The sequence below is a fragment of the Biomphalaria glabrata genome, chromosome 5 (assembly GCF_947242115.1).
Source record: "Biomphalaria glabrata chromosome 5, xgBioGlab47.1, whole genome shotgun sequence".
Classification (NCBI taxonomy): Eukaryota; Metazoa; Mollusca; class Gastropoda; family Planorbidae; genus Biomphalaria; species Biomphalaria glabrata.
Genome location: NC_074715.1, coordinates 25,634,463 through 25,651,277, shown reverse-complemented (window position 1 = coordinate 25,651,277; position 16,815 = coordinate 25,634,463). Strand labels below are relative to the sequence as shown.

General features: G+C 33.8%; 1 protein-coding gene across 2 annotated transcripts; it reads right to left on the bottom strand.

The window, feature by feature from the left end:
• Positions 1 to 353: 353 nt before the first annotated feature.
• LOC106062583 (solute carrier family 2, facilitated glucose transporter member 1-like) lies at positions 354 to 16,796 on the bottom strand. Of its 2 annotated transcripts, XM_056029922.1 has the most exons (11): positions 16,687 to 16,796; positions 10,570 to 10,614; positions 9,562 to 9,686; positions 7,800 to 7,895; positions 7,116 to 7,223; positions 6,834 to 6,922; positions 6,407 to 6,565; positions 4,049 to 4,261; positions 3,534 to 3,609; positions 2,356 to 2,483; positions 354 to 1,194 (listed from the first exon to the last, which is right to left on the bottom strand). In XM_056029922.1, the coding sequence occupies exons 1-11, from the start codon at positions 16,716 to 16,718 to the stop codon at positions 937 to 939; spliced, it is 1,329 nt and encodes a 442-aa protein (XP_055885897.1). In that variant the 5' UTR covers positions 16,719 to 16,796; the 3' UTR covers positions 354 to 936. The 2 variants fall into 2 exon arrangements, with proteins under 2 accessions (XP_055885897.1, XP_055885896.1); XM_056029921.1 differs by lacking the exon at positions 6,407 to 6,565 and having other exon boundaries at positions 13,454 to 16,782.
• Positions 16,797 to 16,815: the final 19 nt, after the last annotated feature.

Below are 16,815 nucleotides of genomic sequence, written 5' to 3'. Positions count from 1 at the left end.
AGGTATGAAAGGGTACTTTACTTACTGGAAAAACTTTTGATTATTTTATTTTTCCTAAAAACTAAATAGTTCTACTTTGTTTTCAAGTCATCAGTATATATTTAAGATGCTCAAACAGGACCAATATTGGGCCTTTGGATTGACTGGTGATGTGGTATACGCTCTGGACTGTCAGCTTAAATTTCCTGGGCTCAAACCCTGTCCTGCAGGAAGTTTGGGCTAAGATATAATAATCTTCAATTACAAAGGAACATCCAAAACAAAACATTGACATAAAAAATATCAATATTAAATAACTGAAAACAGAATCTCACAATCTCATTCAAGTAATCAATGCTAATAAAAGTTGAAACTTATAATAAAAATATTTTTAATAGAAAACAATCTTATTGAAAAATAATTACACAAAACATTAGTGTTCATATTGCACTGAAATCACTGACCAGATTAATAATAATAAGGCTTGTCTTCAAGTCTAAAGATTTAATGAAAGCAGTATTTCCCATGGCTACCTAGCCCCAGCTGCAAATTACATATTTTGCCACATCCAGCACAGACATTGTCAGCCAGAATAAAGCTTCTTTAATTAGTTTTATAAATATGATATAAAATACTGATGGGGTACATAGTTTTAAATCACTTTATTGGAAGAAAGTCTCTGGCCTCCTTTAAATGTGTTATCACAATTCCATTGAGGTATGTTGATACATAATCATATATATTTAGAACAATATAATAAAAGTTGTCATTTAAAATGATGAATATATTTTTTAAAACTGATTTATTGTATTTGCATTGATATAATAATGAAAGCCCTGTATATATTATAATAAAATGTTATAAATAACAAATTTATCCAACAACATGAAACTAAATCAAAAGACTAACATTTCAAAAAAATAAAACAGCAGCTAAAATTGTTCAGCCACCTAAATTCTATAAGTAGCTGGACTCGATATAATATTCTGTCCCTTTTTCTGAGAGAGGTGGATCAATTATCAAGACTTGGGTGCTGTATCTGTTCTTTGAGCTTTTGTAAGAATTTCTGGATTCTGATCTATCCATAGTGGGAGATTTAAACAGCTGGGTAATTTCAGAAATACTTTTGCCTTTGGGACAAACATATAGGTGAAAATGAAGAACAACAACAGCATGATGGAGAAAGGCAGAAAGGAAATATGTTTCTAGTGACTTCTGTAAGGAAAACAAAGTATTTTAGTAATAATTCAATTTTTAATCATGAAAAATCATCTCTGATAAATACAGTAGCATAGCAAAGGATTTAGGGGTCCTGGGGGCTTGGCCTTTTAAGGGGGTCCTTTGTGTTGACATTTGACATCATGATTTGAGATAATGTACTTAATAAATAGATAAGTCTAATGTGTGGAATACATGCAAGATGGTCAATAATTTACATAACAACATGAATAGCAAGATAAAATGTCATTGGCTTAATATTTAATGCACAAAAAATTTCTGACACTCATTTGGACGACCCCTCAAGTAGGAGTCTGAGGGGATTTTCAAATTTGGACCCCCCTGCCCCCACCCTAGCTACCCACTAGATAAATATTATAATAATTACATCCAAACAAGAAGACAATAATAGTCAAGCATTGAAAATGTTTTACAATAATTGAATATTTTAAAATTAATAACCTATTAAAATTTTATCTACATTAGTAGAGCCTATTTTATCTTAAAGTTATATCACTTAGTAATTAATATAGTATAAAATGATATAATTTTGAAATAATTTAAATCACTTTGTCTACATACAAATAATGGACACTTTGATGATGGTTAATGTAATACATGTAGTCAAATCATAGTTGTCAATATCTGGGATGTATGCAGAATAGATTATGCTGTTTTTCTAAAGGTGAAGGTGAAGAATGTTGGAAAAAAAAAAAAAAAAGGATTAGTTAGTTCTATTAACTGAGTAATTAGATTACAATAGAGAAAAAAGTAATGCTTTACTTCAATGACTAAACTGCAATTGTCTTTATATAACAGACAATTTATTTTTACAGCATGTCATTATGTAATCAGAGAACATTTAGCAAAAAAAGCAGCACAGCATGAAGGAGTAGATTAAGTAGATATAGATCTGAGTGTTAAAGCGCTTGGCTTACAAAACTTAGTGTAGACTGGGATTTTTTATTTTGGATCTTAAGGATGCCCTTGAGTCCACCCAATTCTAATAACATTAGTTAGGGAAAGTAAATGGTCATTGTGCTGGCCACAAGACACCCTGTCAACCATAGAAACAGATGACATCATTTGTCCTATACATCCCAAAGCCTGAAAAGGGTACTTTAATTGTTTACTTAGATCCCCTTAAAATGTACTTACCTGTAAAATAGGAAACACTAAGCCAACAGCAAAGTTGCACAGCCAGTTGATCACCACAAAAACACTGACAGCGGCTGACCTCTGACCCTGCGCAAACATCTCAGTCACCATGAACCAAAGTATTGGTCCTGAAACATCAATCATAAATCATAAGAGATTTAGAAGCCTAAGCTGAGGTTTCTAGACTCATTTCCACATGGGTCTTTCTTATAAGTTCAAAGACATTAAGGACCTTATTAAGGAGACACCAGTCATCTATTAGAGATGCTCAGCTATGGCAAATAAAACTATACAAAGTTAGCTTTTTAAAAAGCTTATCTCAACTCACTGTCTGTCTAGTAAAATGTTTGTACAGGTTATTTCTCCCACACCCTTTCTCGAATCAAGTTGAAACTGCACAATTATTTATTGGCATAGAAAAAGACATGAATCAATGAAAAAAATGTAACCAATTAGTTAATTAATTAATGGTAATTATCTTTTCAATATAAACAAGGGAAAGTAATCTCTCAGTATTCACAGATATGAATGAATATGTAGAGTTTGGTCCCCTTAGATAATTTTACACATTTCTTCTCACACACCCACTCTCAGATCAAGTTGAAACTTTAAATAATTATTTATTGCACCTAACTAATCATGAATCAATGAAAAATTAGTCAGTTTGAGAAACAATATATAAGATAATGAACAAACGTGGGTGTGATACTGAATTGCATGTTTTTTTCTTAATGCATTCATTTAAGTTTTTTATAAGCATATGTATTTCATTATAAATTATCTACTTAAAAATGAATCAGTCAATAATTAGGGTCATGAAGAAGACACCAAAAGTAATTGCAAGACAGTCCAAGGTAAGAAACCCCTGGAGATGAAAGGCTCAGCTAAAAATAAAAAAAACTCCATCACAACTTGAACCAGCTAGAATGGCATCGTATGACAAACAATTTTGTATATTCGTAAATAAGATGCATTCAGAAATGAAGATTATTAGCTCCTAGCCCAAATCTCCCAATAGACAGCAGGTATGCAGAGGTCCAGGGTTCAAACTTGGGACCATGGAGAGGACATGCATACCCCATGATCAGGTAGACATTGAAATCTTTTTGTATGAACTGCTTTGAATTCATTGCTTTGAATTAATTGCTTTGAATTAATTGCCTTCAAACTAAACCCACCTGGTCCAGTAGCAAAGAGACAGGTGTAGATGATGACAGCCACAATGCTTATGTATGACAGCCAGGGCAATGTTTTCTGAAAAAAAAAATAAAAAAAAAATTATCAGCTAAAGTTTAAAGGATTTTAAGAAATTGTAATAGTAGCAAACTAAAACTCTATGGCCATATTACAAGGTCTTTAGGACTTGCAAAAACCTTCCTTCAGGGAACAGTACCAGGAAAAAGAAGAAGAGGCAGACAGAGAAAACGATGGGAAGACAACATAAAAGAATGGACATTGAAAGAGACAGAGAGGAATGGAGAAAGATGGTTGACAGATTTTGTGTGGTGACCCAACTGTCCAACAGACTAAGGGATAGCTGAAGGAATAGTAGCCCAGTAGTTTTTTATAAACAAAAATTAGTTAAAAAAAAAAGGAACGCCATCTATACATAAAGATTGCTTTTTATGGAAACAGCTTGCTGCCCAATGCACCGAATGATGTGGGAGGTTCTAAGTAAGTAATCTATACATACCTGTAGTGAAAGGCAAACAACTAGTACTACTGAGGAGATACACATGCCCACGAGGCCAATCATGTGCAGACTTCTTCTGCCTGCCCGGTCCATGATCAGGGCAGATATGAAGGTCATCATGACTTTTACAACACCTGTGGCTACCCTAGCATACTGAGAAGTCTCCTTGCTCAGACCAGCTGAGATAAAAATACTTGTAGAATAGTAGACCACCTGAAGTTGAATAGTATAGAGTTATTTGTTTCGTCATTTACAGGCTGAACTTTTTAAAAAAAGTCTTTTCTTTTTAACCAAAATAGTGATGTGTTTCACTCTCAATTCTAAACCTTAGCCTGTGGACTTCTGGTTTGGATAAAAACTGGCCCTACAGTGATGTAGCTTAATTTATAAGAACAAAGAAGTATTTAAAAAAAAATATTTCAATATTTGGGTGCATTTTTTTAAATTAGTTTATAATATCTGTAATGGGAAAAGTGTTTATCGGTGGGATTGCTGATCCGAATAGTAAATATTTTATATGGAGGGATATTTTTCTAAAGTTTTACTGCTAAGCACTTCAGGAACACATGTCTGCTCAAATTGAATCTCGAATGAAAAATCAACCAAAACCCAAAAGGATTACAACTCAATATCTTCAAATGGAAACCTACTATTTAATACCATCTAGGTATATCTAGGTATTTTACCTGTGAGAGAACATCTTGAACTGAAATCTCTCATTGCATCACATAAAAACAAATGATCAAGGACATGAATTCAAACCAGCAACCCAAGTCCCATCTAGGTTTATTAAAAAAAGCAAAGCTATCATAGCAATGTATCAGTATCAATTCTAAATAAATAGGTTATCGACTGTATTGACTATAACTATATTAAACTCATAGCAATGATGCCAGAAAACTGTGTAGACATTTGTAGTACTATGCATATAATTAGTGGCCATCGCAAATCACTGGTCCTCATCAAATCAAGCACACTAAACTAAGATGAAAAAAAAGTTATAAGTAGATTTATTGTTTTTTTTTTATTTTCTAAGTGAAAACTTAAGAAAGACTTCAAGTAGAGAGTGAATCCATTCCATGATTAAATGTCTATAATAGTGTTTCTTTTTAATATCTACGTACAATGCTTTAAAAAAAATCTTTCTTCTTCTTCCTCATTCTCATTGTTATGTTGGAGTGTTCAGATGACAAGACCAATATATGATATGAACTGCGCAGTGTTTTCCAAATCAGGGAGCTCTCCATGGGTTAATATGCATGACTGAATGCATGATGCGTAGGACGTAATCATCTCCTTTTTTGAAGTAACGTCTGTATTATATAAGATAAGAAGATTTGCTAGATGATTTTAAAACTATTCAGCAAAAGCCACTACTAAATAAATAAAGTATTACACATGGAATGGGGAATCTCTTAATGTGAACAAATTCTTGCTAACATGTACATTAACAAATACATGTTCATAAAGACCCTCCATCAATGAACATATTGTTTATGATTCAGTTTCACTCCTCGACATTTCCTCAGATAAATGGACTTCTTCTTCTTCATTGTTCTCATTGTTATGTTGGAGTGTTCATATGACTATACCAATACATGAGATGAACTGCGCAGTGTTTTCCAAATCAGGGAGCTCTCCATATAGTTTTCTTTCTATTGGGGTGATTTGGGGCCAATGTCTTATATGGGCCAGTTGGTAAAGAGAAAGGTTTTGAAGGACATGGTCAGCACTCTGGTGACACTTTATATGGGCAGATTTCGCTGGTTTCAATTTTAAGCTTAAGGTACATATGTTGTCTCATTCTGTTGTGTCTGGTCCTGAGCCAAAAGATTTGACGTTGATCTTGTTGGGATAGCTTGTAATAGGCATCATCTTTCTTGTGATTCAGATGAGAGCTTGTCCATTTCTCGTTTATTAAATCTTTAATTTCTACCCATGTCCCAACACTTGAACACTGGTATGAACAAATAAAAAACACCACATTGCAAGAGATGGGTGGACAGAAAAATAAGGGGTGCAGGTTTTAGAGAAACAATGGAGATGGACTGGTCACAGCCTTAGAAAAGATACCAACAACAGTGCTACACAGGCCTTAGAGTGGAACTCCCAAGGCACAAGATGTAGAGGAAGACCAAAAAGAATGTGGCAATGCAGTATACTAAATGAAGCTGAGAGGACAGACAGAGCTGGGAAGCCATTAAAAAACTAGCAAGAAACTGTGGAGAGTGGCGTGTTTTTACTGATGCCTTATGTTTCATGTTCAATTGATTAAACGAATTAATATATTTCAATTTGATATCTCTGGGTAGTTTTGTCAACTAAAGTAAACCCTAAAAAATTTAAAGAGTAAAGTACCCATTTCAGAGCTTGCGATGCATAGGGCAGATGATGTAAATGTTGAAAGATAAACAAAATAAGTTTTAATATGAGATACACAAGGAGTTGCTGGCCTTTGTGCACTTGATGTATTGCCGACAGACATACAAGTGTGGGTACACTTGTGACCTTAGTGACCTGTAATGGAGATCATTTATGATACAGTATGGCTGCACTAATTAGTTGTTCATAGCATTGTTGGATAAAGGCTTTAGTTTTATTAATAACATTAGTAGCTGTAAGTTGCTTAACAACTCGTAGCATTGCTTCATTTAAGTTGCTGTCTTGCAAGTGGGTGAACAAATTAAAGCACAGTGCAAACACTACTTTCACACCTTAAATAGTAGTAATTATTAAACTGACACTTAGGCATTGTACAAGAGTTAATGCAATATAAAAAAATTACCTTTGGTGAGTTCCTGAGGTCCTGTCGTTCTTTCTTCATGGCCTTCATCTCTTCAGACACATCACTTGTTTTTCTTAACCAAATCAGAGCTGCGTAAACAAAGGATAAGACAACAGAATTGATCATGATTTACAGGTTGCAAGTGCTCAGAAATGTGCATCAAACCCCAACTTGATAAAAAAATACCTGAGCACTACTAGATCACTAGAACAAAAAAGTTGATAGAAAAAACAATATGTCCATAATCAACTCAATGACAAAGTAAAATTGTAAAAACCTCACCTGCATCAGCACCATCATCATCTCTTTTATTCACCAGCAGATATTTTGGAGACTCTGGGCAAAAGGTCAAGGTTACAAGACTGTATATTGCAGGAATAGTTGGACTAGCTGTAATGGAGGTTAAAAATATATGTACATAAACTATGTAAATTTTAAACAATTGTTGCCCTAGTATTAATGCGCATGTCAATGAAAATGTATTGAAAATATGAAAATGTATTGAAATTTTTATTTGCTAAGGAATATGTAAAACAACATGTTGAGTATATTTTGTTTGAATGGTATAAGATATAGTTACAACAGAACTGTTAGTTCACAAGTTCTTTTTAATATCTTTTTTTTTTGTTTTTAAACTTGGTTTCATACTACAGTATTAAAGATTATGAATTCGATTTTTTTTCTCTTATTTCTTAAAAGGACCAAAAATATATAGTTCATACAACTAAACCAGTGATGCCTTGATAGGATAGTGAAATGAGCTTTGAGAAAATGAATTTGAAAAGTTACCAGCCAAGCTGGCAACTGGCTATGAACTAATTTAAATATTTTTTAGGTGAGTAACTTTCAGTACATAAGGTCAGTTATTAAATGGCCTAGTATACCTGGGATCAGATTACATTACAAAATGTTGAATTGATACCAAGATTGTGGTTAAATAAAATAATAAAATCTCATTTGTCTTACTGTTATGGGTCCACTGGTCTATTCGGCTTAAAATACAACAGAGAGGTATTAAACAGGTCATCAATGTAATGACATCACAGCCCTCTAAACAAGAAACTGGCAACAGAAGAAAAACGCTTGGCATTGAATGGCCCACACAATCAAGTCAGTCATGCAAAAAAACTTGCTAGACAAGTGATACACATAAGTTTGGTGCCTTTACAAACCCCAAGCACAAATACAGATACAAATTAATAGCAAATCACAAAGGCTGCAATATTTAATGCTCAGTATTTAATGCTCAATATGTTTTGTGCACCATAGTTCTATCCAGTATAAAATATAAATTGATCCCAATATCGACCTTGCACTAAATCAGGAACAATAAACATTGTGGTGTGATGTATACTCTCCCTTACTTTTAACATTTAGTGCACAGCTTGGCTTTCACAGTAAACTTTTCTTCAGAAGCTACAAATAGGAATAAAAATCTTACCCCTATTCAGTTTATACAAAACAAAGTTGCAGTTAATTGTATTCAGGGCAATTATTAAAGTTTATTCCATAACAGCAAAACTTACCAACTAGTATTGGCCAAAGGGTTTAAATGCCCAGTACAAGTTTCATTCCCAGAATTCCCCAGATGAGAACTCCAAATGTGATTGACAACTGGTTGCGTCCCACAAATTGGTGCTATTTCTGCAAGATACAATGGTGCAACAGCAGAAATTAAACCTTTCATAGGAGCAAAATACAAACTATAGTTATAAAATTTTATATTTTTAAGCATTTTTTTTACAAAAGGTAACAATAAGTAAACATTTTTAGACTCTGACACTTGCATCAATTAGGGACAAATAGACCGCCATGATAGCACCCCTAAATTGAATTCTTGAATTGAGTTCATTCAGATTTCATGGAAAGCTTCCCAGTCCTCAAGCACGTTCAGCATCATTTTGGAAAACACATGCTAATTGAGTTTTACATTTAACATATATTCCTGAACCATAATGTTTGGAAATAAAGACAATGCCTACCGTGTATATATATAAACCACAGGATATGGGATTAATTGCTTTTACTAAGTGTACAGAATAGATTCTGCTGACTGCTACTTATACACAGTGTAAGTATAAAAGATGTTTTTTAAATAGCATAGACATAGGACAGATGGAAATTGATAAAACTTAACACTTTTAGTAAACAAACAAGAACAAAACTATCTTATGTCTTTTTTTTATTTGCAAGCCTTACTTTGTACAAAATTTAAAAAAAAGGATATTAATTTAAAGAACTAATTAATTTAAAGGGCATGGCTGCATGGTTAACAGGACGCGCGCTAGACTGTCGTTTGGTTGTCATACCCTACCCGCTACCAACCCCCGTCGTTCTGGAGGAAGTTTGGACTAGGAAGTAAATTATCTTCAACTCTGAAGAACCATCTGAAACATGTACAACAAATATTTCTTACTATTCCTTTTTTTTAGTATCACTTAAAAAAATAAAAAGCCTTTTTAACTGTTTCCTCATAATAATAACATTTTGTAAGTAGATTTAGATTTTATTTTTATAATCCTTTTCAACTCTGTTACTAATGTGCTTTAATGTATTTTTATTTATGCACAATTTGTAAGACCAATTTCCTCATGGATAATATAAGATGATTATCACTATTACAGCTACTCACTTCATCATTGCCATGAACACATTCTAACAATGTTACACAAACAGAAACAAGTATCAACAATATCACCAGAAACAAAGAGTTCAATGTAGTTCTCACCACAACAAATGCCAGCCACAACATGTCCAGCAATCAACACCTCAAAAGACTTGGAGACTTTGCTGCAGCCTTGTAGAGCAGTACAGGTAAAGGCAACAGCATTATTCAAGAGAAGAGTACCTTTCCTAAATGAAAGAAGACAAAAGTTTTGTAAACCACAATGGTGTAAAAAAAATAAATAAAAGGTCCCCTTTCAGACTTTAAGATCTATAGGGCTAATGATGTAAACGTCATCTATTTCTGTGGCCTATGGTTAACAAGGATGTTGTGACCAGCACAATGACCAACCGCCTTTACTTTACTGCACCTAATGTCAGGTACCAAAACTCTTTAGCGTGCTCTGTCGCTTCGATAGTTACTACAGAACGTGAGGTAAAAATAAATAAAAAAAAGAGTGATATTGCAACGGTCCTGCCCTGATATTTTGTAACTACCTGTTCTCCCCTCCCCTCTTGGACTATCCGCAGAGTGATCTTTCCTTTACTCCTTACTACTCGTTTAAACTGTTGAGGGAAGAAGAGAATTATATATAGATCCTTTAAAAAAACAAACAAAGCTTATCTAGTGGGAAAGAACTCTGTCCTTAAAGATATATATATCAATAATGTACAAGTTATTTTCCTTATTCAATATGTGCATGTGGGAGAAATAGAATTAACAATTATTTAAGGGGACTAAACCCAACTTAGCCATATCTGTGAATACTGAAGTATTAGTTTCCCTTGCAGCCATTAAACAAAATAATTAATTACCAGTTATTAATTGTCTAATTTTTTTTTATTAATTGTTTCCTGTCTTCAGTCTTCTTTATGTCAATGGATAATTGTGCTAAGTTTTTACAAGACTGATTGAGTAAGTTGATATATGCTTTGTAAAAAATACTTACAAGTGATGACACATTAATAAAGTAAACTTAAAATGGTTTCTAAATTTTCTAAGATTACAAAATAGTTTTAATAGACTTTGTTTTGTTTTTAAAAACAGACAAAAAATTGTGCAAATACTCACATTTGATTAGAGTAAACCTTTAGTAAAATCAATAAATCTAGAAACCTTTCAGGATAGAAGACGCAATAGTTAAGTAGTAATTACATATATAAAAACACTAAACCATAATCTTCAAATACAAAAACAAAACCTAATAAAATACTCTGAAAGAGACAAAGAAAAAGGCACATATGCTTAGATAAATTTGTACAAATGCTCCTTTTTTACTCAGAAGCATTGTGTAAAGTTTAATAATGTATCAAAAGTAGTTAGCTATATGAATATGTTATTTAACCTTGGTTAGGCCAATAATAAAATATGCATCCTCTGTTTGGGACCCCTCAACTCAAGAAAACATTAAGAAACTGGAACAGATACAAATTAGAGCAGTGAGATTCATAACAAACGAATATTCACATTTGACTAGAGTAACACCTTTAGTTAAATCACTAAATTTAGAAAGCCTTCAGGACAGAAGACGCAAAAGTAAAGTAGCAATTATACATAAAACACTAAACCATAATCTTCAAATACAAAAACAAAATTTAATAAAATACTCAGAAAGACACAAAGATAAAGGCACATTCATCCCATATGCTAGGACAAATTTGTACAAATACTCCTTTTCTAGTGCTATTAGAGCATGGAATGGGTTGCCTGAGCTATCCAGAAAAACCAGTGACTTGGCAGAATTTAAGTCATTGGTTAATATGCATGACTGAATGCATGATGCGTAGGACGTAATCATCTCCTTTTTTGAAGTAACGTCTGTATTATATAAGATAAGAAGATTTGCTAGATGATTTTAAAACTATTCAGCAAGTGCCACCACTAAATAAATAAAGTATTACACATGGAATGGGGAATCTCTTAATGTGAACAAATTCTTGCTAACATGTACATTAACAAATACATGTTCATAAAGACCCTCCATCAATGAACATATTGTTTATGATTCAGTTTCACTCCTCGACATTTCCTCAGAAAAATGGACTTCTTCTTCTTCATCGTTCTCATTGTTATGTTGGAGTGTTCATATGACTATACCAATACATGAGATGAACTGCGCAGTGGTTTCCAAATCAGGGAGCTCTCCATATAGTTTTCTTTCTATTGGGGTGATTTGGGGCCAATGTCTTATATGGGCCTCTTGGTAAAGAGAGCAGTTTTGGAGGACGTGGTCGGCATTCTCTGTTGATACTCCACATGGGAAGATATCCCTGGTTCCAATTTTGAGCTTAAGGAAAATGGACAATTTATGAATACAACTCTTCATCCTCCATTATTTGACTGCCAATCTTATAAGATCATGAGGGTTCGGTGGCCTCGCTGTTAAGCGCTTGGCATACAAACCTAGGGTTTTGTGTTCGAATCTTGATAAAGACAGGAATTTTTTTAATTTCAGGAAATTTAGGGTGCCACTGAGTCCAACCAACTCTAATGGGTACCTGACTTTGGGTGTTGTGCTGGCCACATGTTAACCGTTGGCCAAAGAAACATACAATAGCTCTGTAGAATGCAAGCTCTGAAAGGGAAACTTTACTCACAAGGTCATATACTGACTGCTTTCTTAATAACTTGCAACCTAGTTTAACTGTCTGCATCTTAGAGATGAATACACACACAAAAGAACATTAAGTTAACTTGTTTGAAGGTATTTGACTTATGTCAATATCTTTGTTGTCTTGGTATTAGTGTCAGCATAAGGTAGGCGAATGTCTAGTGCTTGTGAAAAAACATTAATAATTTTACTACATTTTTTTGCACAGGATTCCAGCACTAGCTGCTTTTTATCTTACTAATTTTCTGCTAATTCATTTTTGATTATTTTGTATTTTGATTCCAATCAAGGCATTGCTACACTTCAACATATTAATTGTGATTTATGAAGGACTTTGTAGCGGGACCAATTTGAGATCATGTGACAACTCCACCAAACCAATAAAAATTCTTATATGACTGGACTTGTCATCTTTAGGATTTGGAATATTGTTGTTGGTCCCTTTATAGATTCATCCAAAAATATTCCCCACTAACGTTGATCTCTATACAAATAAAAGCCTTATGTTTCTTGTTTTTTTTTTAAATTACTATGCTCAAAGTGTTGCTTTTAAAGAGAATAAATTCTTACAACAATTTTCTGACATTCATATGGCCCACGGCCCTTTCGTTGACCCTACCAGCCGAATTGGGTACCGGCCTATCAGGCATTTGCCTGAAGAATGCCCATATACTGTATGGCCAGTCCACCCCTGCCAAGTGAGTACCTATTTAAGTAGACCTACTAAAAAGACACTAAAGTAGTAGTAGATCATCTAGATGTATATCTATTTAGTAGACAGTCGGTACTGACACTCAAAGTTCAAACTGACACTGACACTAGTATAGTACTGAGTACTCAGTTCAGTATATTTTGCTATAATAGTAACTTCTAGGTCCTGATGATTCTAGATCTAAAAATAGATCTAGCTAGAATGTATATTATGTAGAAACACTAAGAATCTAATTTTGAATTAGAATCTAGACTAGTCATTGTAATTTCTAGTCTAGTAGAGAAAATCTAGATCGGGAGTCTACATTACAACATTATAAATTTATAATTATTATAACAGTAGTAGCTGATCCGCCATCTTGTCTGTAAGTTTACACTAGTTACCATACTCTGACTATAGACGAGTAAATCTAGATCTAATACAATCGGGTGTAAGTTTCCAAAACACAATCTCTACTTTTTAGTGCATTAATTTAAAAAAAATTCCTTGCTACTGCTGCATAAAACAAGAGATGTTACTCCCAAACACTGAATGGTGCAACCTATATAAAACACACATCCATCCCTTTCTATAGCTAACAAAACACATATAAAAAATATTTGCAATTAAAATAACAAACATTAATAACTCACCTTATTTTATAAATATTATAACAACTAAAAATAAAAATAAATTTCAATTGAGAGTGTGACACATATAGAATAAATATTTCAAGATGCATATTAATATTATCATAAAAATTCTTAGTACTACATATCATAATCCCTATGCCACACAGGTCTATTTGTTTATCGAGTGCTAATTCTTGCTGGCTTATTTCTATCACAATTATTGTCTGGTACATGAGAAACTACTCCAGACTGTGCTGCATGTTGAGAACAGTCATCAGAAAAATCTGGCCTTTCATTATCATCATCATCTAAGACATTCCCATCATATACATCAGTGTCTTTCAAAATAGTTTTCCTTGGCCTAATATGAAATCTGTTGCGTATGTAGAATCCTCCATTTTCTCCCTTGATCTTATAAGATCTTGGAGATAGTTATTCTGTGATTACTCCAGGATACCATGCTGTTTGACCTGGGTTTTGGTAATAAATAGTTTGCCCTAGATGGAGTTTTGGTAGATCCCGAGCTTGCTTATCATATTGTCTTTTTACTTGTCGTTTGTAATTCTCTTTCTTCTCAGCTACAACATGTTAACTTAAACACTTTGAAGTGCTGGGAATCAATGTTTGAGGACTTCTTTTGAGGCACATTTCAGCTGGGCTAAATCCAGTACATTGCCGAGGTGTGTTTCTGAGTTCCAGTAAAGCTTCATATGGATCATCACCATTACATTTAGTTTTTAGTATTAAGTTATTCATTATCTTTACAGCAGCTTCAGCCTTCCCATTAGTTCTCGGATAGCCAGGATCTGATCTGATGTGAGTGATGTTCCATCGCTTTGTGAATCTCAAAAACTCATTTGAAGTAAACTGCGAACCGCCATCTGTTACTAACATTTTTCTGAACACCAAAACGAGCAAATTGTCCTCACAATTTTCTAATCACATCTTGTGATGTTGTTGTTGACAGATAATCATACTCAATAAAATTAGAGTAATAATCAACAGTAATTAGATACTGTCTTCCATCCACTTCCATCCAACTTTTTCCCATGGCACATTTCCTTCATCATGTTGTATAAGTGTTTCTCTCTGGTTCATAGGTTTCCTTTCTTGACAAGCAGTGCATGTCTCTGCCATCTGTTTTATTTCATAAGCCATGCCAGGCCAGAACATCGTCTGTCGGGCCCTCCTCATCGTTCCATCATATGCGATAAGGTCTGTGTGCAGGTTTTTCTTCATTTCTTGACGCATACTGAAAGGTATGACTACACTTTCTCCTTTCAAGATTACTCCATTACTAAGTCCCAAAGTATCAGCAAAATCAAAATATGGTTTTATCGTGTTGTGTAAATCTTGTTTTCTTTGAGGCCATCCATTCATGATTTGCTTTGATAATTTACTTAATGTGTCATCTAAGTCTGTTTCTTGTTTTATTCTTTCTGATAACGGATCCGGTATGTCCACAACTTGGGTCTGGCATATGTTAAAAACTTCATCTTGCTTCTTGGCTATTTTCTGGTTTCATTTCCAGAATAGCTTTGATCTTCTTTATGTCAGGCTTTATGCCTTGCGCACTAATGCAGTGTCTTGTTTCTCTACTGTTTTTGTTTCATTTAATTTAGTGCATTTCTTTTTGCATCTCTCTCTTAATCTCTTCAGTTTGTCAGAGTGATCTTATTCTGCTTCTTCTTTGGACTGACCACATCCCACAATCACGATATCATCAGCCACATTAATGCATCCTTCTAATCCTAACAATGCTACTGTTAACTTCTTCTGGAATATTTCTCCACTTACACTTAGTCCAAAAGGAAGTCTTGACCATCTGTAGCGCCCATATGGTGTGATCATTGTTGTTAGGAGACTAGACTTTTCATCTAGACATACATGCCAGTAAGCCTCCTTTACCTCTAATTTAGAAAATATTTTTACATTTAGGAACTGTGGCATTACAGCTTCCAAAGTTGGTAATTTAAAATGTTCTCTTTTTAAAGAAGTGTTTAGATGTCTTGGGTCAATGCAGATCCTTAAATTCTCATTTGGCTTTTGAACAACAGCCATCTGGCTGACCCAATCTGTTGGTTCATTTACAGGAATTAATATTTTCCTTTTTACTAATGTCTCTATTTCTGCTTCCACTTTCTTTTGAAATGCAAATGGTATATTACGACCAGGTGATACCACTGGAGCTATGTTCCCATTGACTGCTAATGATGTTTCACCTAAATCTCCTAGATCACAATCCATTGTGTTTACTTGTGATATGAGTCTATCTTCATTTAATGTGATCAGACTTAAACTTTGGCATGTTTTAGGGCCTAATAAACATTGATAATGGTTCTCTACAACTGTGAATGTTACCAAATAGTTCTTTTTGTTTTTAGGATTTGTTATTATTAAGTTAGCAGTGCCCTCTGTTTTTAATTTGGAATTATTCCACATTGTTAATGTTTGAACAGTCTTCTTAATTTGTGTCTTTTTTTACATATTTCTTACATATAATGTTAACATCAGCTCCTGTGTCCAGTTGAAATCTTATTTGTTGACCATTTATCATGAATAGTGCTGTCATTCTGTCCCTATTGATGTTCAACACATTTATTGAGTTTAAGTGTTCCTCTTGGTCAAATTCATCCATGCATATGTATTTTATTATCAGTTTTACACTTAACTGCAAAATGATTTTTACCTTTGCATTTATTGCAAATTTTGCCCCAAGCAGGACATGATGTTCTGTTCACTGCATGTCTGCCTCCACAAAACCAGCAATCTATTAGGTTGTTTCTGTTGTCAGTTTTCTTTTGTTCTATCTTATCTATCTTCACAACAGTTTCCTTATTTATCTCTGCACAATGTAGTATTATTGCTTTTTATCTGATTTTAGGTTTTTCTTCAGCTCCTATTGCTAACAGAAACAGTTCCACTTGTCTTCTCCATTGAGTCTCATTGACGAAAATTTTCAGACATTTTACCTTCAATCACATTTAACTCTGTAGGTGGTTTAAGTTGACATTCTGCCATCTTCAATGAAAACTTTACTAGACTATAGTATATCTACTATCTAGACTAGACTTAACTAGATCAAGAATACCGTAACTCGGGCGACTCGGCGTAACTCAATAAGTTCAATAACCCCGACTGCCCCGAGCCTCTCAAGACTCAACTCTAGACTGAGACTCTGGAATCTACTAATCTACACTTTAGATCTATTTTTTTTTACTTAATTTAACTAGATTTATATCACTGATATAAACCTAATTATAGTTCTTGTTACCGCTGCCACCATGTTGATTATTATGAACGAATAATAACAAGACTCTGGATGAAATCAGCTGTTTAATCTAACGCCATCTTGGTTGACAACAACTGTTACAAGGGATGTT

Coding starts and splice junctions, on each gene's coding strand:
- LOC106062583 (XM_056029921.1), bottom strand. CDS start 13,665: ATGTACCAGACAATAATTGTGATAGAAATAAGCCAGCAAGAATTAGCA. Junction 10,615..13,453: donor TATAATATTTATAAAATAAG/GTGAGTTATTAA, acceptor CTATCCTGAAAG/GTTTCTAGATTTATTGATTT. Junction 3,610..4,048: donor TTGTTTGCCTTTCACTACAG/GTATGTATAGAT, acceptor TTTTTTTTTCAG/AAAACATTGCCCTGGCTGTC.